This window comes from Manis javanica, chromosome 3 (assembly GCF_040802235.1).
Source record: "Manis javanica isolate MJ-LG chromosome 3, MJ_LKY, whole genome shotgun sequence".
Taxonomy (NCBI): Eukaryota; Metazoa; Chordata; class Mammalia; order Pholidota; family Manidae; genus Manis; species Manis javanica.
In genome coordinates this window covers 209,438,299-209,458,461 of record NC_133158.1, presented here as the reverse complement: position 1 = coordinate 209,458,461, position 20,163 = coordinate 209,438,299, and the positions used below count along the sequence as shown (strand labels likewise).

Here is a 20,163-nt window from a genome sequence, read left to right as displayed (position 1 = left end):
ACAGAGAATCAAGGTATATCCATTTCTCTCTCCCCTCTAGATCCCACTAAAATGACAATAAATGAGTAACAACAGTTTAAGAGAGTTAAGAACAAAGGAGCATTCAGGGAAACGGCAGAAAGATGACAGTAAAAAATGTACTGGAAAATGGAAAGCAGCTAAACAGCAGAATAAAAGAAATTGAAACCTAAGAGCCCGTGGAAGGGGTTGCCAAGGAGAGGCAAACAGATTTAGACCCTGCATCGGGTCAGGAAAGGACAGTGAGACAGTGGGGCTCAAAACAGGGCTGCTGGTTCAATCACCTACTTAAGATGCAGAGAACCCCCACTCTAAAGAACTAGTTTCCTTTCTGTGGAAACCAAACCAGACAAGGTACCAGTCAGAGCCGAAGCTGATGGTGAAGTACGAAACCAAAAACAAGGTTAAGTGAAAGGATTCATACTGAACAATGAGCTGCACAGCTATTATCTCTCTGGCTCCCACTTCCCTCTGAGACAGGCCACTGAAGTCCCTTCCCAAAATGAGACATCGTATGTCTCCTGGCTCACCACCTTGTAACTGAAGCCCTCCAGCTGATTAGCTCTGCCAGTGGACACAGCATTTCCAATCTACTTTTTAACACCTCATTCTTAGATGGTAACAGATAACAAAAGATAACTAGATACTAACAGTCTGCTAGATAGTCTGCTAGACTGCTAGATAACTAGCAGTCTCCTAACATAAATAAGAAAAAAGAACTCAGAGGAAACGGGAGTGCCAAAATTAGATTTTTAAGAAAGTAATCTTCTCAAGGATGCTCAATTTACAAAACAGAGGCTATGGAAAATGTAACACTCCAAAGCAAGAGTTCTTAAATATATGACGGAAATGTAAAAATCAGTGAAAGAGTTGGAAACAAAAGTTAAAGAACTCTCCCAAAAATGGAAAGAGGGTGAAAAATAGAAGAAGAAAAAAAAAAACAAAAAAAAGAAAAACCCACTAGAGGATCAGTGTAGAAAACTCCAAGGTGCATTACAACAGGAATTCGGGAAAGAACAAATAAATCAGAGAACTGAAGGAAATGAACCTACAAGTTGAAAGGGCCCAACAAGTACCTGCCCAAGAAGGAAAAAGATCCACACCAAGCACATCATTCAGAGTAAAAGGAAGAGGAAAGAACTGGCATCAGGCTTCTCAAAGGAAACACTGGATGCTAACAGGGAGAAGAAATGCGCTCCAACCTCTGAGGAAAAACGATTTCCAACAACGAGACAAACCTAGAAGGGTGAAGTAGAATAAAGACATCTGTTCCAGGAAGTCAAGTTCTCACAAACTACCATCCATGAAATCTTTCTCATGAAACACTATACAAATGAGAATGAAAGATGCTGTGTACCACTAAAATGAGGGAGTAAAACAAGAAAAAATGGGCTCCAGGTACAAGGAGATACCAAACAGGAGAGGTGAAAGGAATTCTGACAACAGTGATGTGACAACGGTAAGAACAAAGAAAAATCCAAGGACTATAGCTATGCAATCCACCTAGAACACCCAGACCAGACTGAAGCCACACTGGAGGGACAGTCAAGGCAAAGTAAAACTGAGGGAACATCGGATGGGCTTTGATATACTAACAAGAGATTTTTTAGTCTCTGTCAGAGGACCTGAGGATGATTTAGTGACAGATTCACAGAAAACCAGCATAGAGAGCAGGGGTGGGTGGAGGTGTGTTTAGATTACCTGATTCTTTTGACCATGGACAAAATCACAGTGAAAGTTTCTTCAGTACAGTAAGAAAAAAGTGACAGCATTATTTAAAAAAAAGAAAAAAGGAAAAACAAGGTAAAATTATTAACTCTGAGAGAAAATTATAGCAGAAAGGATATAATCATAATTCATTACCTGGCAGCAGTAAACAGCATTTATATGGAAATAATAATATTCACTCTTGTATTTCCTATGGCTACTGCTAACAAAGTACAATTTGGTGGCTTAACAAAAAACACATCTCCTAACAGTTCTGGGCACCAGAAGACCAAAATCAGAATCAATGGATTAAAGTTAAAGAGTCAGCTAGGCAGCTCCTTCTAGGGGAACCAGGCAAGAATCCGATTTTTTGTCTTTCTGAGCTTCTGGAGACCACCTACATTCCTTGGCTCATGAGCCTTTCCTTGCATTACTCAACCTCCTGCTTCTGGTGTCACATCTACCTCCTTAGATCTTATCTCTCTTTTCCTTTTAAGAACCCTTGTCTGTTTAGGACCTAGGAGAGTAATCCGAAATAATCTTCCCATCTCAAAATCCTTAACTTAATCATTCCTTAAATTCCTTGGCAGTATAAAGTAATATTCATACATTCCAGGGATTAGGATGCAGATATCATGGGGTCTGGGGCAGGGCAGCATCATTCAATCTGCTACAACTACCAACACTGGTTTAAACAATAATAACGTTTTAAACAAAACTGAGAATACAGGGGAGGAACACTAGGGGCAGAACAAAACTCAATTCTTAGCTAACATTTACATCTAATGATATATAAAACTGGTAAAGAAACAGCGATATGCGTGTACTGTTTAGAAATAGGAAAATAAATAAAAGAAACCAGCTAAAAGGTTTTGGGAGAAGGGGACTCAAGGTGAGGACAGTGAGAGGGGCAGAAAATGTTAATTTTCCCCATAGGCATTTTGAAACCACTGACTTCTTAAATAGTTTAACCTAAAGCAAAACTAAGATTAGGTGGCCGAGGAGGGAGAGAAATCTTGACTAGAGATTGGAAATGTACCTCCAAGGCTAAGAGAGCAAACAAAATCCACAAAGATAAAAAGTGCAAGGTTACTCATTCATCCTTATTAAAAACCTGTATTAGAGGTTATGAAACAACCAATTAAGGAATTAAGATTTCCTAAATTCATCCTTTTCACAGCATCTGGGGACAATCTACTTAAAAAGGCAAATTAGTAGCAAACACAAACCTTTGTACACTAATATCTTGGCTTGAGCTAAACTTGAAATACAAACACAAACTTAATCTAAGAATTACGGATGGCTAACAGCTAGTACAGAGCTCACCAAATGTTAACGGATGTGACAACAGCACAGTTACTCAGTCTGACAAATGCTGAGTGAAAGAATAAGACACTATGCCTTACCTGTCTTCCCTTCCAAGAAAAACTATAAACTACCTCATTGATCGAAGTGCAGACTGTACACTGACAGCAGCAACACAGCCACCGCTGGAGCTGGTTAGAGATGCTCTATCACAGGCCCCCCCACCCCACACCAAACAGGTGGAATCATAACATAATCTGCATTTTAACAAGATTCCTGGGAAATTCATAAGCACAAAAAGCTTGAGAAATACTGGTAATGTGCTAGTAGAATTCATATGAGAAAACAAAACATAGCACACTTCTGAATAAGGAATCAAGAAGAGAAGTAAGGGTGGTCATTGGTACATAAAGTCAGCTTTCTCTTCAGGCTTCCACAGAAATTTTTACAAACTCTACACAGATTAATCAGCTTACTCAGGTCTGGTAAAGGATTCAGAGCATCATACAGAAACACAGAACATCAGCACAGAATGGGGAGGAGCAGGGCTTTTTTAGAGCCTCAACAGTTAAGGGTCAATGCTTTTAACAGGCTTTTCCTGAGATCACACTTTCAGAGGCTCTCCCAGCCCCACTAGTACTGGTTAAAGGAAAATGAAAACTAATAGTAAAGGATGCTTTGGGCTTAAGTGCATGTTCAAAATCTCCAATTACGTTATTCTTTATAGAGAAGATGTAGAGTATAAAATTGGAGGAAAGAACAAAACACAGAAGGAACATGAGAACAGGAAAATGAAACAAAAATAAGGAACAAGCTTGAACTTTTGTTGCCACACATTAATTTTAAATTAGTCAAATTAATAGTCAAAGTGCCAGACCCCAGCCTAACCCCAATTCTGATTAAACTAATCTTCCTATTTCTCTCTTTGGATTTCCCAAACTCCTAACCTAACCAAGGTAAGCTGTATTCATTTATACAGCATACACTTATTTAAAGCACTCATAAACTGCTCCAACAACTAGTTTACCCTGACCTGTGGACTCAAATAAGCTTTCAGTTTCCTGTTAATTGTTACTGTTATTTCTGTTAATCATGCATTAAAAAAACTAAACTGCACCAACTAAATTTTCTGAGTCCTTAGTATGTGCCAAAACTAATAAGCACTCATGTACATTTAATCCTGAATAACAAGCAAATACTATTAATTATCTCCACTTACAGATAATAAAACTAACTCATAGCAGTTCTCGAATATTCGTTTCCTTATTCTCTGCCTTCCTTTGCCTGCCAGAAACAAAAAATCGCTTCATTTAGAGAGCTTTTTCCATCTACTTTAGACCCAAATTATTTGTTTGAGCTTCCATACAACTTTCCTCACCTATTATATGATTCAAGCTGGGGAAAAGGGCTATGCTATTACAAACAATAGGAAAAACCAAGGACACGAAAAGCATCTATAAACTTATATACACTCAAACAGGTAAGTGGAAAAGATTTTTCTGAATGGTAATATTGACTTAGATATTGTCACCAGGTGAGGAAACGCGCGCACCCATTCACTGCTGGAAGAAGTAAAACCAACACCAACTCTCAAAGGCGATACATACCATAAGCCATAAAAAGAGATCACACCTTTTCACCAGCAATTCCACTTCCAGAAATAAACTCTAAAATAGTAAGATTTTTACAAGGATGTTCATCATAAATTTATAATAGCAAAAATTGTAAACAACCAGAATGTCCAAATTAAACACACTAGACACCCAATTAAAATACCACACAGATATTTATTCTTAGATGTTAACTGAAAAAAGCATAATACAAAATTATAGATAATGCTAGTTTTGAAAATATATATTCACAGCATAAAGGACTCTCCAATGGAAAGATCTATGCCAAAATGTTAACAGACATTATCTAAAAATGTGAGATTATATGTGATTTTATTTCATTTTTATTTATGGTAATTCCAAAGTCATAAGAACCAAGGTTCAACCCGTGGCTCCCCCACTTATAAACTGTGTGACCTTAGTCAAGTTACTTCATGTAAACCTTGATTTATTCATCTTTAAATGAAAATAATACCTATCCTCAGAGGTTGGTTGGGAAGATTATGAGATAATGCACATAAAGCACTTACAATGGGAGAGACAGCCAGTTCTTTGAGCACTTATTTTTTTAAATATATGACATTTTATATTTATATTCAGAAAGTTACTTTTCCTTAAAGATTAAAAATTCTTAATACTAATAAATTACCACACAGCAAGAATTTAATTAAGTATATTCTCATCAACTACAGCAGTATACAAATCATGACATTTTCGCATTTTAAACAATGTTAACAAAATTCCCAAGAAATTCAGTTGAGAATGAGAGATGGTGGACATGTGAACCGAAGGACCCATGTCTTACTGAACAGTCAAATAAAAAATACATTAGAAGGAAAAAAGAATAATGCCTAGTATAGTCGTAATTTAGTAACCACCAAAATAAGACCTGGTCACTTCAGACATCACCAGAACAGTAACATCAACTGCAGAAAGCTCATGGCCTAATTTATAATTTAGTAAGGGGAAGACACACAGACGGGGCATGAATGAATCCCAACTGTTCTTTTTAAAGACTTTGATAGTTTATTAAGTTATCAATTATAAATTTGACTTAGCTTTAATATTGAGAGTCCACTAAAATTGCATATTCAAATGCACATCGCAAACACGTAAAACCACCTCAGCAACTCTTCAGACTGAAGGTAGAGAAATCACAGGCCAGTTAAAAGAAAATGGCAGCTACTGGAGCAAGTCATCAGATCGTCTCTAAGATGGGGCTTACAGATGTGGTCTATCATGGATTTTTGGGACGTATTTTCCCTCTTTCAAATCTAAAATGAACATGCTTTCTTAAGTTAAAAATATGCAAACTTCGGGAACAATATATAAGAAATTTGTGACAGCATCTCTGGGGACACAGAACCTGGGAGAATAAGGTAAGAGGGAGACCTATTTTCAACATATACCCCTTGTACTGTTTAGAGTCTCATTTAAAAAAGAATCCTACCCTGTTTCTCCTATTAGTTCCAGAATATTTTCATCACCCCTTAGAGAAATGCTGTAATCTACTGGCAGTCACTCCCCTTATTACCCCTCCACCAGCCCTAGCAACTGCTAAATCTACTTTCTTCCTCACTAAATTTGCCTATTCCAGATATTCATTATGAATGGAATCATAATATGTGGTCCTTTGTGACTGGCTTCTTCACTTAACATGTCTTCAAAGGTCACTCATGTTGCAGTACATATCAGTACCTCACTCCTTCCTATAGCTACATATTTCATCATATGGATTGGATATACCACATTTTCTTTACGCATCATCAGTTGTCAGACATTTTGTTTGTTTCCATTTTTTGGCTATTACAAACAATAAATAAAGTTGCTATAAATATTCCCTTACAAGTTGTTGTGGACATGTTTTCAATTCTCTTAGGTACACACCTAGGAATACAATTGCTGTTGTATGGTAAATCTATGTTTAACTTTTTAAGAACTGCCAAAACTGCTAAAATGAAGATTTTGAAACATGGGATATAGAGGAAAGAAAAAGGCTTGTAAGCTACAACAAACATTTACCTGGAGAAATCTCCAGTAATATTCATCAGTAAATGCAACTCACAACCATTTTAAACCACTGAGAGAACCTGGAAGACATTATTTATGTCTTTGAAGCCCTGAGATACATGTAATTTTCATTTAACTCCAAGGAACAGCTAAGTGTACTATAGCACCATCTCAACATCAAATAGCATCACAATAACTTGAAAAAGGGAAAATGTACTATTCACATCCCATTATTACCTGTAAAATATTTACATGGGATTATTAGTCATAAAAGACAAAGGATCTCCTAGTACCATAACAAGTTAATACCAAAAGCCACAGTGTTATGGAAAACACTTATTTTAATAAAATTGACTCTAATACACCTAAAGTAAAAGAACCATCTCTTTTCTTCACATTCTCCACAACACTGGGCATTCACGACACACTCGTTGACTTGGTGGATGTGTAACAGGTCTCACCTTGGCTCTACCCACTCCATATGAGAATCAGAGATTTTGATTTAATCAACAATATTTTTTTTAAACTGAACTGCCCAGAAACAAAGCTGAAACCTAAAAAGCGGACAGAACAGCTTTACTAACTCATAATCTTAAGTTAACATTGCTCAACTTCCTTGAGCTTCAGTGTCCTTGTATATAAAATGACAATAATGTCTACTCAGAAGCTATTGTAAAAAATGCAACCTTGATCATTCCTTATCTGTAATTTCATTACAAAGAAAATGCAATGCAGTTATTAAATTTTCCTATAATGCTGAAGACTTTGCTTAATTAGAACATACATCAACTAATGTATTGGCTGTCTATGTTGTTAACATAAGGAGTTTTACAAAAAAATGAAACATAAATAAAATCCATGGGATTTTCTTTTTTAAACTAGAAAGTATAAAACAAATGAGGTGAAACCTGGGTCAAAAATTTGGGTTTTGCCTAGTCCCACCCTGAAATAGCCAACAAAATCAAGTAATCCAGTTCTAGTTTTCAAACTGTTAATCTGGGATAAACATGTCTCACAGCAGTACCAATCTGTATTTTTTAAGGTATTTCCTACTTTCATGTTCTGCTGAGGGCTCTTTCTGTCCACCTCCAACTTACACTGTTCCTTCCCACAGAACCCCAGCTACATATAAAGACTAGGAGCACACAATAGCTAACAGGGGGAAGCAACCTGAACGTCCATCAATGGCTTATCTTGTGAATGGATAAACAAAATGTGGTCTATACATACAACAATGTAATGTTATTCAACCTTAAAAAGAAGGAAATCCTGTCAGATGTTACAACATGGATGAACCTTGAGGACAAGAAGTGAGTCATGAAAAGACAAATACTGTATGATTCCACTTACATGATAAAGTAGACAAATTCATAGAAACAGAAAGCAGAATGGTGGATACCAGGGGCTGAAGGGAGGGGAGAATGGGAAGTTGTTTAATGGGTCCAGTTTCAGTTTTGTAAGATGAAAAAGTTCTGGGGACCTGTTACACAACAATGTGAATATAGTTAACGCTACTGAACTATACACCTAAAAATGGTTAAAATAGTAAACTGTGTGTTTTTTATTATTAAAAATGCATTAAAGTGTTAAAAAATCATTTCACTTGAAGAACTGGCTCTGCCGCTGAAAAAAAAAAGTATTTTTTTTAATGTCAAGGGCAAAAAAAAAAAAAAAAAAAAGACTAGGAGCAATTCCTTCTCTACTACCAATTCCTGTAATGACCATTTTTGCATGATGATTCCTAGAAAAGGAATTTGACAAGAATTATTTATTCCTACAACAGGCTGTTTCACTTGATACAGAGTCTTCTCAGCAACAGAATGTATTAAAGCTTCCTCTTAGGCTATCTCAGAAACATCTACTCCAAGCTGATAGGGACTCTTATCCTGTGATAAGCTGGAAAAACACAGAGATCCAGGGAAACACCAAAAAGATTCTAGTTCCACTTCCACACAAAGACCTGAAACTCTACAATGGCAGATTCAGAAAGGTAACAATTTTGTAGATCTTTATAAAATTTTTTAAAATTTCCCACCAATCCTCCTTCTTACCTATTTTGGTTTCCTCTCTTAATACAGGCCACTGAAGAGTTGAGATTCCTTCTAAATGAAATATAAAACAAGCAAATGGTTCAAAATCCAATATATCCCTCTAATATTTTTACCCATGCGTAAAGAGACAGAAGCCTTTAATTAAAAAAAATTAAGATGGGAATATACTAAACTTGTCAAGTTCAATATCTAAGACAAGATTCATCTCTCTACTATATCAGGAGCAGTGAGTACTAAGGATTCCTGAGAAAGAACACCACCCTCTTAACATCCTAAAAACCATTATTACCTTAAAAATACATCCTTTACTCTTACACATTTCAGTAGGCCCATAACTATGGAAAAACTTCAGTTTAAACAGGGTTATTGGTCCCTGAACCCTCTTGACCTGCATAAAAGACATCATTCAAAGATTTCAGAAGATAAAATCCCAGCTGCTACTGGAACATTCAGAGGGAGTCAACCAAAAGAAACTAAAATTATAAGATATAACTGCTGGTATAGTGGCATATAGAAGCATTCAACAACAATTTGCCAAGGATTTCACATATGCCACAGGCAAAAATGTAGATGACATTTTAATCAACTACTGCTAATATTAACTAAAAATATTTGTATTAATAAAAAAAATCAGCTGTTTCTTTTTTAATAACCCCTTTGTTTAAACATGGATGGGAAATCGACACAGCTAATCTGAAGTCCCACCTACTCTGACACAATTTTTAAATGGATAGAAAAAAAATGGTCACAAAAATACTGAAAATAGAAAATAGCCAATAGTACATTCTTAGAATGGAAAATTCACCAACTATCTTAAAATAGTATTACGCTGGACGTTAAAGTAGGATTTAAAGAGAAACACTATTCCTTCCCTCTCTTCTCCCTTTCATAGTAAGAGTTGGAAACTTACCCTGCCAATTTTATGCCTTTCTTCCAAGAAAGACACATCAAACTCAAAACAGAACACAATGTCAAGGGCATCAACTCACTTCTAACGACCAGGCAGCCAACCCAGAAATGGCACTATACTAAGACTCTGACGGGTTCAGTAATCCTAGTATTAATGACAGTTGGACCTGAGGAGAGAGAGTGGGAAAAGCCCTAAAAAAACTTTTAGAGCTAAAGTATTTTGGCAAATATATACTGGTATTTAATTTCTGTAAGGAAAAGACAAGCTTAAAAATAGGTATTTTAAAACTCCTAAAGGTACCCCCCTCCTTCAACAAGATCACCAGATGAAAGAGTGTAAGGCAGATCTAAATTGGTATCTAAACAATAGTGAGGGAGTAGCCTGTGAAAACCTCAAGTCATAGTAAAGTTTTACAGGAAAGCTTTAGACATTCATGCACAAAAGATGCACACTATTCTGGTAACTTATCTTGTGGTTCATGAGACTCTTTTAAAGCATCAGTACAATGAAATCTATTAACACACTAATTCAACAGTTGTTAGATATTTCTGGAAGGCAGGATTTCCTTACATTACAAAAGCTCAAGGACCCCAAAGACCTTTTAAACTTTCAAGTATTTATTCATTTAAAAATAGTAATAAACCTTACACATTAACAAAAATTTTATGACAAATTGATGTTATTCTCCCCAAAAATAGTGAGAACTCCATTATTTTACATTACTGCAAATTTCTTTGATGTCTGGCTTAACAGAAGGTGCCCAGACTCTCCTAACTGGCTCCTGCATTCACTATCTACATAGTGTTCTGTCAATTAAATATATGAAGAAAATCTAGCCTCTCTCAGGTATATAGTTGGAAAGGGAGGAGTTTTTAATAGGCATCTCAGGTAATTGTAGATGCTCCTTTGATAGTATACCAAAACTCAACAACTGGTAGCTCCTTAGAGGTGTGTGGAATCTGAAACTTAATCAGCTGTCTGTTACATTAAAATCCAATGCCCTATCCTGCACTTTTTCATGCATGATTATTTAACATTACAGGCACTGGTCTTTGTAAAATACTAATTCAAAGTTATACAGATCTTCCAAAAGTTGTTACATTACACAAATCAAAAATCACATTCATTAGTATTACTACTGATCACATCTGAAAAATCTGTAAGTACTGGGGAGTTACAAATTAAGGATAGCAGACACATATTTTCCAAAATTCTCATTTTCGCTTCAAAGTACAAATTTTATCATGGCAACAAATTCACTGACCACCAGAGAAAATGTCTGCCAAACACCCACTTTTGAATAAGCACAGTTTCTCAGTAGTTCTTTATAGTAAAAGTAATGTTCAGGCTCAAAACTCAAATAACTGCCAATGTGTTTCCTCCAGACAACCACTGCACTTGGTCTGCAGAAGTGCTTTATGTGTACTTTTCATTTTGTCACACAGAACATTTAACATGTGTTCAAGAGTCGAGATTTAGCAAAATTAATTATTTTTACTGCTTCATCAGGACATTCTAAGCAAAATGGTCATTTTTAAAACTGGCTGGTACATATAAATGAAGAGTGCCATGACTGCTACTTCCTTTTGGTGCCGGGACCTGGATTCATGCTAAGGTGCTAGCGAGATTTACCCACACTGCTTTTGCACCGATGGTACAAATGACAACATAGTGAAAACAGCAAATATTTTCTCAGTATTATTAACACAGTTTCAACTTCACAGACCTTTCAAAGAATTCAGGGACTGCCAGACCACACTGTGAAATGGAATAAATGACAGCTGTTTCAGCAATTGTTATAGACCCTCTCACTGGAAAAATACACATATGTACAAGTACACACAATACAATTTTACATACAATTTCAGAGGGTTCACAAAGCCCTTTCGTCACATTTACAGCACATCACAGCTTTATAATTCCATTAGCAGAAAATTCAGTAAATCTCCAAAATGGATCTAATGACTTCAAAACAATAATCTACCATGCATTACAAATAAACTCCTTTATAAGCAAGTCACATTTCAACAACCTCAAACACCTTTACCTGAAGTGAAAGAAACAGCTCAAGTTTTGAAATACATAAAATTACATTAGGGAAATTAAAAGGTTTGAGGTAAGAATCCCAGCTCTACCACCTGCTTGAGGATAGTTATTAAATTAACTTTCCTAGCCTAGTTTTCTCATGTGTAATATGGAAAAACTGCAGAACTCATTTATTTCAAAATTTTTGTGAAGATTAATGAATTAATATATAAAAAGCACCTAAACAGTACCTGGCACATAGTTAAGCACTCAATAAATGCTGACTGCTCCAGACAGACATGCCCTCTCTTCCTTACACTGATTATATAGTGATAGTAATCATATTCAGTTACTCATGAGAAATCTTAACTTATATTACAAGCCCTTTACTTCTACGAAGGAAACAACCTGCAGACCACTGATTACTCAATTATAATTTCCATTATCACCTAAGAGAAAAGAGAATTTAGTTGAGGATAACAGCTAAAAATATCTATCTCCAACCTTTCAATTTCCCTATTTAACAGCATAAGAAGCCTAAAATATAGTTTGCCTTTCTTCCTACAACTAAACTAGGCAAACACAGATGTGCAAATACATAATATATGGGAGAAAAACTGTACTGATATTAAAATAACAGAAATGATTATTTAATATTTAACAATAACAAATAATCTTAAATAAAAAACATTTACAATTAAAATAATTAAAGTAACCATCTTGGTTAATAATTGTTCTGTATTTCTTACCCAAAGTTACACACTTCAGATTATCCACATGTACTTGAATTTTTAATAATTTATTGCAACAAGTAAAATTTGAACAATTTTCAGAGTTGTTATTGGAAAAAAAAAAACACTAGGAAAAAATTTCTATTTTCACTTCAAAACAATCAACTTGGTTTTCTAGTTTGTTGAATCCAGACTTTAACAACAAAATCAATATTTCTCTTATTAAATAACAAAGAGCTGGGAAGGGGTCAAGTAATGCTAAGTATAAAAAGGGCAGCATTGGGCACAGGCTAAGGTGCCCAGTGCTGGGTATGAAGGTTCATCACATTACGCACATACTTTCTGTAATGTTTGTAATCTCTATAATAAGGTGTTTTAAAAAAACACAAATAAACTAGGCAAATTAAAAAACAGGCAATTATTAGCTTCAGGAAAAATAAAGGGATGCACAAGAGATGAGCAACGCCGAAGAGCAGCATTGGTTCAGTAGCAAACATCTGCACGGTCCTAATGTGTAAGCACTGACTTCTAATTTAACCATAACATGATGTGGAATTGGGGCATGGGGATGATACTGTAAAGAGTTTAATCTTCTACTGGGAAGAAGTCAACTACAAAGTCTAAAATTGATGAGAAACAGAAGTATCCTTTTATTTTTCTAAAAAGGCAATTGAGCACCAGGGGATACAACCAGAAAAGTTCAGTGTAGCTGTGCTACGCAGGACCAGGGAAGATTAGGGAGTGGGTGAAGTAGGGACTGCCCTCTTTCCATTCTAAACCCTTTAGTACAGTACTGGATTTTCCAAGAACCCTTTAACTGAAATTTCACAAATACAGAAAATCAAAACAAAAGTGTCCAGGTTAATCAGTTACTACAAACATTTGCACAACCCTCATTCAGGTCAGACACCAACCCCAAGAGCATTCCCAAGCCTCTTCCCTCATCACAACTCCCTCCCACCACTTACCTGAAGGTAACCATTATATTGGCTTATATTTATAGCAATTACTTTGTAGCTATTCTTTAGAGTATGAATAGGTGTCTCTAAACCTATGGCTTAGTTTTGAATGTTTTTTGAACTCTTAGTGTAATAGAGGAATATGTATAAGAACACACCCTGGCCAAGGAGAAATTTTTAGTAGCTTTTAAAGACAATTCTCCACATTTTCCTCCTCTGATTTCTTCCTTACTTGCCATAAAAGTTCAAGTAGTAACAAGAACTAAACCCTTACAAGGCACTTAATATGTGCCTGCTTTTTGTTTTATGTATATTAACTCATTTCATCATCTAAACAACATTATATGGACAGATTTTTATTGTTATCCTCATTTTACAGGGGAGGAAACAAAAAAAGGTGAGTGAACTTGCCCAAATCACACAGCTGGTAGGTGACAAAGAGTAGGATTCAAACCACGCAGGTTAGCACCACTGTCTCTGCTACCTACGGTCTGCTGAGAAAGGAGTCAATAAAGGAAAAATTCAAAGTATGGAATATGATGAAATGCTACTACTGCTATACCACAAAAATGAAAATGAAAACCACATGACATGAGATTATCAAGTACTCCCAGACAAGCAGTTATACTGAAGGTAACCAAAGTGCCTAAAGAGTCCAGGGCATAGCATAAATATCCCAATAAAAGCTGCAAGTGTCCTGAAAGGGCCTACATGGGCCAAAAAACAGTGAGAATATTTGGTCAAATGTCAAAACTCTTAGTTCTGCAATAATGAAAAACTCTGGCCTTGAGTAACTAAGTTCCATAGACTTATTCTTAAGGCCCCAAACACCCAACATCTCAAAGTTGAGATTTCATACAATTAAAGTAAGGATTAACAGAAATCACCTATTCCAGTCCTGTCACTTTAAAGCTAAGAATACTGGAACCCAAAAGAAAGCTTACTCAAAGTGACACCTACAAGCCTGTCACTAGGATAAAAACCCAAAGTCTCCTGACTTCTTTCTATTAGACAATTGTGTATCATCAGTGCAATAATAAAGCTGCCAAGTAAATAAATCCACAGATGCCACAAGTATATCTCAATTACCCTTTTACCAATTCTCTTCCCCCTTCAAAACCTTGTAATAGTGACATTTATATTCCTTCATTCAACAAATACTAACACCTTCTGTGTGCCAGGCATCTAGGCATAGCAGTTTATTTAGGATGCCCTGCAGAGAGCATAAAGATGTGTTGGTCCTACATAGCTTACAGTATAATAGCAGAGGTACCAAATATTACAGGTACAAAGTGCTATGAAGATTTAAAAAATACTTCCAAAAAAGGGTGGAAGTAAAAGGGTTAGAGACATGACTTGAAGGATGAATACGGTAAGGAAAAAATTGTGGGATGAGGGTCCGGCATTCCAAGGCGAAACAGCAAAAAATAAATATATCACAATGTAAGAGTGTACAGGACTTTTTGTTTGAAGTGTTTGAAGAACAGTATTCATTTAGACGGAACACACACCATACCAACAAATGAACTTAAGAGAAGTAAGGGCTATCCTGATGAACGTTCTCACATTCTAGGCTGAAATATTTGACCTTAAGTCATAAGCCTGTGGATATAGTGACCACTGAAGATTTCAGAAGAAAATAAAACTGGGACTGCATTTAAGATTAACTTAGAAGCAAAACACAGGATAAGAAGCAGGGATCATTTAAGAAGTTATTGTAATATTAATGCATGACACTGAGAACCTGAAGTAGGCGAAAGTAGGTATGGAAAAGAAGATGAAAGCGCTGGTATGCCGTGGCAGCTACCTACACGAAGGAGCACTAATGGGAAAGAACTGCGGCTGGAGCGTTAGCACACATGGGCAAGCTAAACTAAAGGTGTAACCTGTCTAGAGATTACAGTCTAAACCAAGAAGGAAATGTATTAATCTTATTTCAGAAAGGCAAATATTCTATTAATAAAATAAACATAACAGACTATGACATGCAAACTCTAGCATGCAAAAATACCCAAATTAAAGCAGAGTCTTCAAATTTGAAAATTGGGTGCTTTTCATACTTTCTGTCATGTTTTTATTAAAATATACATACCAAGTATCAGCATGTTAAGATGCTAAGAATGCAGTAGTATATATTAAAGCAGTATTTAACAACCTCAAATGAAAAGCATTTAATGAACTGAATCAGTAGCAAAAGGCAGCATCAAAGTATTAGCAGATAAAAACTATAACTGATCCATCATACATATCACAAACTATCATTGGTTCAGTCAGGGAAGTTTACAATCACCAATTTCTTCTGATTAAGTAAAACCCTTGTGGTCTTTCTGCCTACTATTAACTAGTAAACTATGAGCTCCTTCAGAGCAGGGTTTATGGTCTAGACACACTGTAGCCCCATTGGCCAGTGTTTAGAAGGCCCGCAACAGATCTTTGACAGTAAAAATAGAAATCAACCAAGGAATGTTTTTCAGGTATACAGCACTTTCATAACTTGGTATTACACAACAGCACAGAACTAATAATCCAGTATGAGTGACTACTACTCAACAGGTAATGGAGTGACAAAGTGAGTAACACATGACTCCTCCCTTGAATTTAGGATTTACTTCTATAAACAAGTCAACCACGACAGGTCACCAGAAAACCTTGGTTTGCACTATTTGTGTGACCATCAATGAGTCTCCTAACTACTTTAGGCTGCTGGTTTCCTACCTGAAGAAGAGATGAGGATTTACTGGAAAAGAACATGATGGTGCTCAGTTAAGTTTCACAATATATGCCAGTTGGCTCCCCACTGGACTCACCAAACTCTTATCAGACACTTCATAAAGAGTGACACAGACACAAGGAAATCCAAGCATTCGGCTGGCTCAACACAAAACACATCCTACCATCACCTGAAAAAAATTCTTAAAACAAAACTGTATTCGTAGACAGCAGGTGTCAGAAATACAATCTTAATATGAAGACAATACAATCTAGGAGATGATTTATAAATTTTCATTATAGACTAAAAAGCATGTTTTAGTTAAACTGTTTTGTTAGAAAATTTCTACTGTTAATTCAAGACAAAGAATATTATAAACATTCTAAGTTTAAATATTTCTGAATTATGAAGTAATGCAACTTCTTTATGGGAAACAATGCCTTCTCCACCTAAGACCATCTCAAACCAAGTAAGTGCAAAACCCTAAAGTCTCAAAACTTAAGATTTTTGAAATACTCTAATAAACTTTTGGGAAAAATTAAGACTTAAGTACTTGAACCTATTAATCCAGCTTCTAACTGCACAATAAGCTCCCCAGAAGACATGCCATACACCCACAGCATTATTTTCTTATCCACCTAAAGTAATCCTTACAAGACAAAAAAAGTGTGTCATTTGAGCCAGTATTTCTTCATAGAATATGTCAATCGATTAACACCACACTCTCAAAGTAGTACGTTGAAAAAAATCTAAAAATCTCCCCTCAAAAATAATAGATGCTGTCAAGAATGTTTCTAAGCTGAATGCTAATGGTGCCTGCTTAAATACAATTACCTAAAAGCAATGCAGAAACATGAAAAAGCACCTTTTATTTGTATGTGGAATTTATATGGCAAGGAAACCTTAAACATATGAACCACAGATTTTTCTTGTGATGGTTTTATCTACATATTATCTACTGCCCCTTTCATATAACTCAAGGAAAAATATTAATAAAACAAGTCATAAATAAAAGATTTAAGACAATTTTCCAGAAAGGTAACTTTTAAAACTATTCTTCCATTTCTTAGACAATAAACAGAAATGTTCTTAAACTATGTAACAGATTCAGCTGCAAGGAAATACTTCAAAAATGAAGATTTTGAAAAGATTCTGTATTCAAATATTGCATTATTAAACGTCTTTTTACCTTCTGCTACATCATCATCTACTGCTCCTTTCACCTGAGAAAAACACCACTGAATATCATTCCCTCCTCCAGCTCCTGGAAAAAGAAAAAATATAACAATTAAAACTGAGCTCTGTTCCTGTTTACTCACGTAAACATAGAGATGGTATCCATGGCTAGCACGTATAATAGTCTAGTACTGCCCACATACAACCACCACCCTAGAGCACTAATTTGGAAAAAGGTTAGTCGCCAAGAGTCGGTACTGCATTAAAAAAGAGAGATTCCAGGTATTAAATATTTAAAGGCCATGTACTATCGTTAACATCATACATGGTTCAAAGTTTCCCTTCCATTTTCCCTTCCCCTCAAATATAGTAAAAACCTTACATTCAAGGAAGACCTACCAGAAAAAAGTAAATACCGAAAGTTAAGAGAGTTTTCCTTTAAGTGTACAAAAAGCCTGCAGAAGAGTTAATAAGATTAAACTACCATAAAACATGGAACGGAGAGAAAACTTCAGGAACATTACCGCCTGGGTGAGGAGTAATGATTCACATGAACGCTATCACCAAAGCGCGCATACAGCAAACACTCACCACCCATTTCTTTGCATTTCATTACCAGCAAATCATTAAGTCCAGCCAGAGAGGAAAAGAAACCGAAATGAATGCTGGTGAGATACTGTCAAAGGAAGCCTGTTTTCCCTTCCTTCATCGTATTCCTCACAATCCAAAGGACCTTGCAAAGAATTAATTTTGCTAGTTTCTCACCATCTTGTGCAAAACAATTTTAATTTCACTAAATCATTCAACGAAGACAACCAACGGCAACTTGTTTACGGCAAAGTGTAAGTCAATTTAATGTGGTAACTTTTAAAAATGTTTTATTATTTAAATATTTTTAAAAAGTACAGAAAACTGATTTATTCCCTGAATGTGTCTATTTCTCTTCATGTCTATTTATCTGCCACTCACTGAAGTATCTTGGATCTACGGAGAAGGGAACTGAATCTAGATCTAAATTGATTCCACTACGAATATAAACTGATTCTACTCGGAAGAGGTTAGGCAACATTAAAACGTACAAAACTGATACTGAATGCAATTACCTTTCTCTTCCTTCACCTCCATTCCTTGCTGAATAGTCAAACCTGGTTTTCTCTCTAGTCCTCCAGTCTCCTCACCACCCCAATCCTGCCCCGGCAAGCTTTTACCTAAATCTCTCTCCCCTTTGCTATTTATATCACTTAACTCCACAACTATTTTAACTAACTCTGCGAAACCCTTTTGGGAAAAGGACCTCTGCACGAAAGCTAACATGCAAAAAGGAAAGTTTAAATCACATCTTTCATGCAACTTGCTGTATTAAAGGCCTTGCACTCTTTGCACGTAAAGAGTAGGACACGAAAGGGAGATGATTCAAGGAAAAAAAAAATACAGGCTCACAATCTCAAAACTATACGTACCCACAGAAGGGAAAAAAATAAGACACACGTCCCCATTGTATTTTAACTTGTAAAGCAGTCTTCCTTCTCAGCACAAAATCTTTTAGTATAAACGCCCAAGAAGGCTTGCATTAGGGGAAAAACAGGAATTAAAGGAAGATCCGCAAAGCTGCCCGGAGCCCGGGGCTGGCGGCGGCGGTGACACCGAGAGCCAGAGCTGGAGGGACAAATCTGCACTCGCCCCCACCCCGCCCCACCCACGCCTTACACTGTGCCCGCCCGCACTCCCCACCCCCACCCATGCCAAGGTTCCAACCCTCATTTTAAAAGCCATTTCGCTATCACAGCGGCCCCCTCGGCTCAGGACCGTCCCCACCCCGCCCCACCCTACTTGACCAATTCCCTGAAATCCAAGGGGCGCCCCGTGGCTCCACCGGAGGCGCCGGCGGTCGCTAGGGGGTGATGGAGGGAGGAGGAAGGAAGCGGTGCCTTGTCAGTGGACGAGGGTGATTTCTCCTTTACCTGCCATGTTGCGCTGCAAATGGTGACCCTGCTGGATTCCTCGGGGTCTCCGCTTCCTGAACTCACACCCCTCACCTGGGGATGGGGGGGCAGAGAGGGCGGATGGCGGCGGATGGCACCTGTGGGGGGAGGGGGCGGGGGTCGGGGAAGAAGGAAGGAGGGCGGGAAGACCAGCCGGCAGGATGGTGGATTTCACTCTGGGGCTTCCCCGCTCGTGCTTTTTCTCCAGCAGCGGCGGCGGCAGCTACGACAGCGACGGCGGCGGCGGCGGCGGCGGCAGGGGCAGGCGACTCCACTTTCAAAATGGCGCCGGCTGGCCTGGTCAGTGACGTCACCAGGGGCGGGGCCGCAAGGCCGGGCGGAGCGGGCGGGGGAGCGGCCGCCGGGCTCCCGGCCCCGCCCCTGCCCCCGCCGTCCCGCCCCTTCCTCGGCCGCGTGCCGGCAGGCCTGACCCGCGCCGCTCGCTGCCTCTGCGAGGCTGGTCTGGCCTCCCTGGGTCGCCGGTGTGCCCGCTCTCGCCGTCCCAGCCCGCGGGTCCTGCTGCGTACCACAGCCCCGACCCTCGCGCCGCTGCTGGACCCTGGGGTGGGCTCGGCCGTCCGGTCCCCGCGCCCGCGCGCAGGGCTTCGTGGGGTCTTGTGTTTTTTTAGAGAATACCCGTATTGCTACCTAACAGACCGACACTGGGTTAGCCCTGAGCACAGAGAAATAAAGGGACGGTGGTGCCTACTCGCTGCTCAGACAAGGTGAAAGTTCACGGATCGAGGAGGAGGTAGCTGGGCTGGTTCCATCTGGGTGAATTATATTACCTTCTGGTCCTCGGGAATGGAAGCCAGAGACCATGGCGAGCGAAAGCGATTAAAAGTGTCCTCTAAACAGAAAACTGGGTTTGCTGGTAGCAAGACATGGCCGGAAAAGTAGCCCAGCTGTGTCCAGCGCAAAGTGTGGAGACAGTGGTAAGAGCTGACCTCTGTAGCCAGGCTGCCCAAT

The 20,163-nt window shown here is 37.9% G+C and overlaps 1 protein-coding gene and 1 long non-coding RNA gene across 12 annotated transcripts in view; one reads left to right on the top strand and one right to left on the bottom strand.

Moving 5' to 3' along the window:
• The window catches only part of PPP2R2A (protein phosphatase 2 regulatory subunit Balpha), an 86,096-nt gene extending 66,612 nt beyond the window's left edge, over positions 1 to 19,484 (bottom strand). For 2 of the 11 annotated variants that reach the window (XM_073232712.1, XM_073232713.1), the window contains exons 1-2: positions 18,673 to 18,852; positions 17,226 to 17,300 (exon numbers count right to left, since the gene is read on the bottom strand). Coding sequence is in view for 7 of the 11 variants with exons in the window: in XM_017654402.3 (XP_017509891.1) it covers positions 8,702 to 8,752; positions 17,226 to 17,300; positions 17,697 to 17,733 (163 nt within the window). In the remaining 4 variants the exon portion in view is untranslated. Of the gene's footprint in view, positions 1 to 4,637; positions 4,663 to 8,701; positions 8,753 to 17,225; positions 17,301 to 17,696; positions 17,749 to 18,315; positions 18,353 to 18,672; positions 18,854 to 19,173 lie in introns of those variants that run through there. The other 9 variants (XM_017654404.3, XM_017654403.3, XM_017654402.3 and 6 more) reach the window with 9 other exon arrangements.
• Positions 17,902 to 18,299, top strand: LOC140848561 (uncharacterized). The gene is made up of 2 exons (XR_012129657.1): positions 17,902 to 18,054; positions 18,187 to 18,299. It is a non-coding gene; the product is annotated as an uncharacterized lncRNA (long non-coding RNA).
• Positions 19,485 to 20,163: the final 679 nt, after the last annotated feature.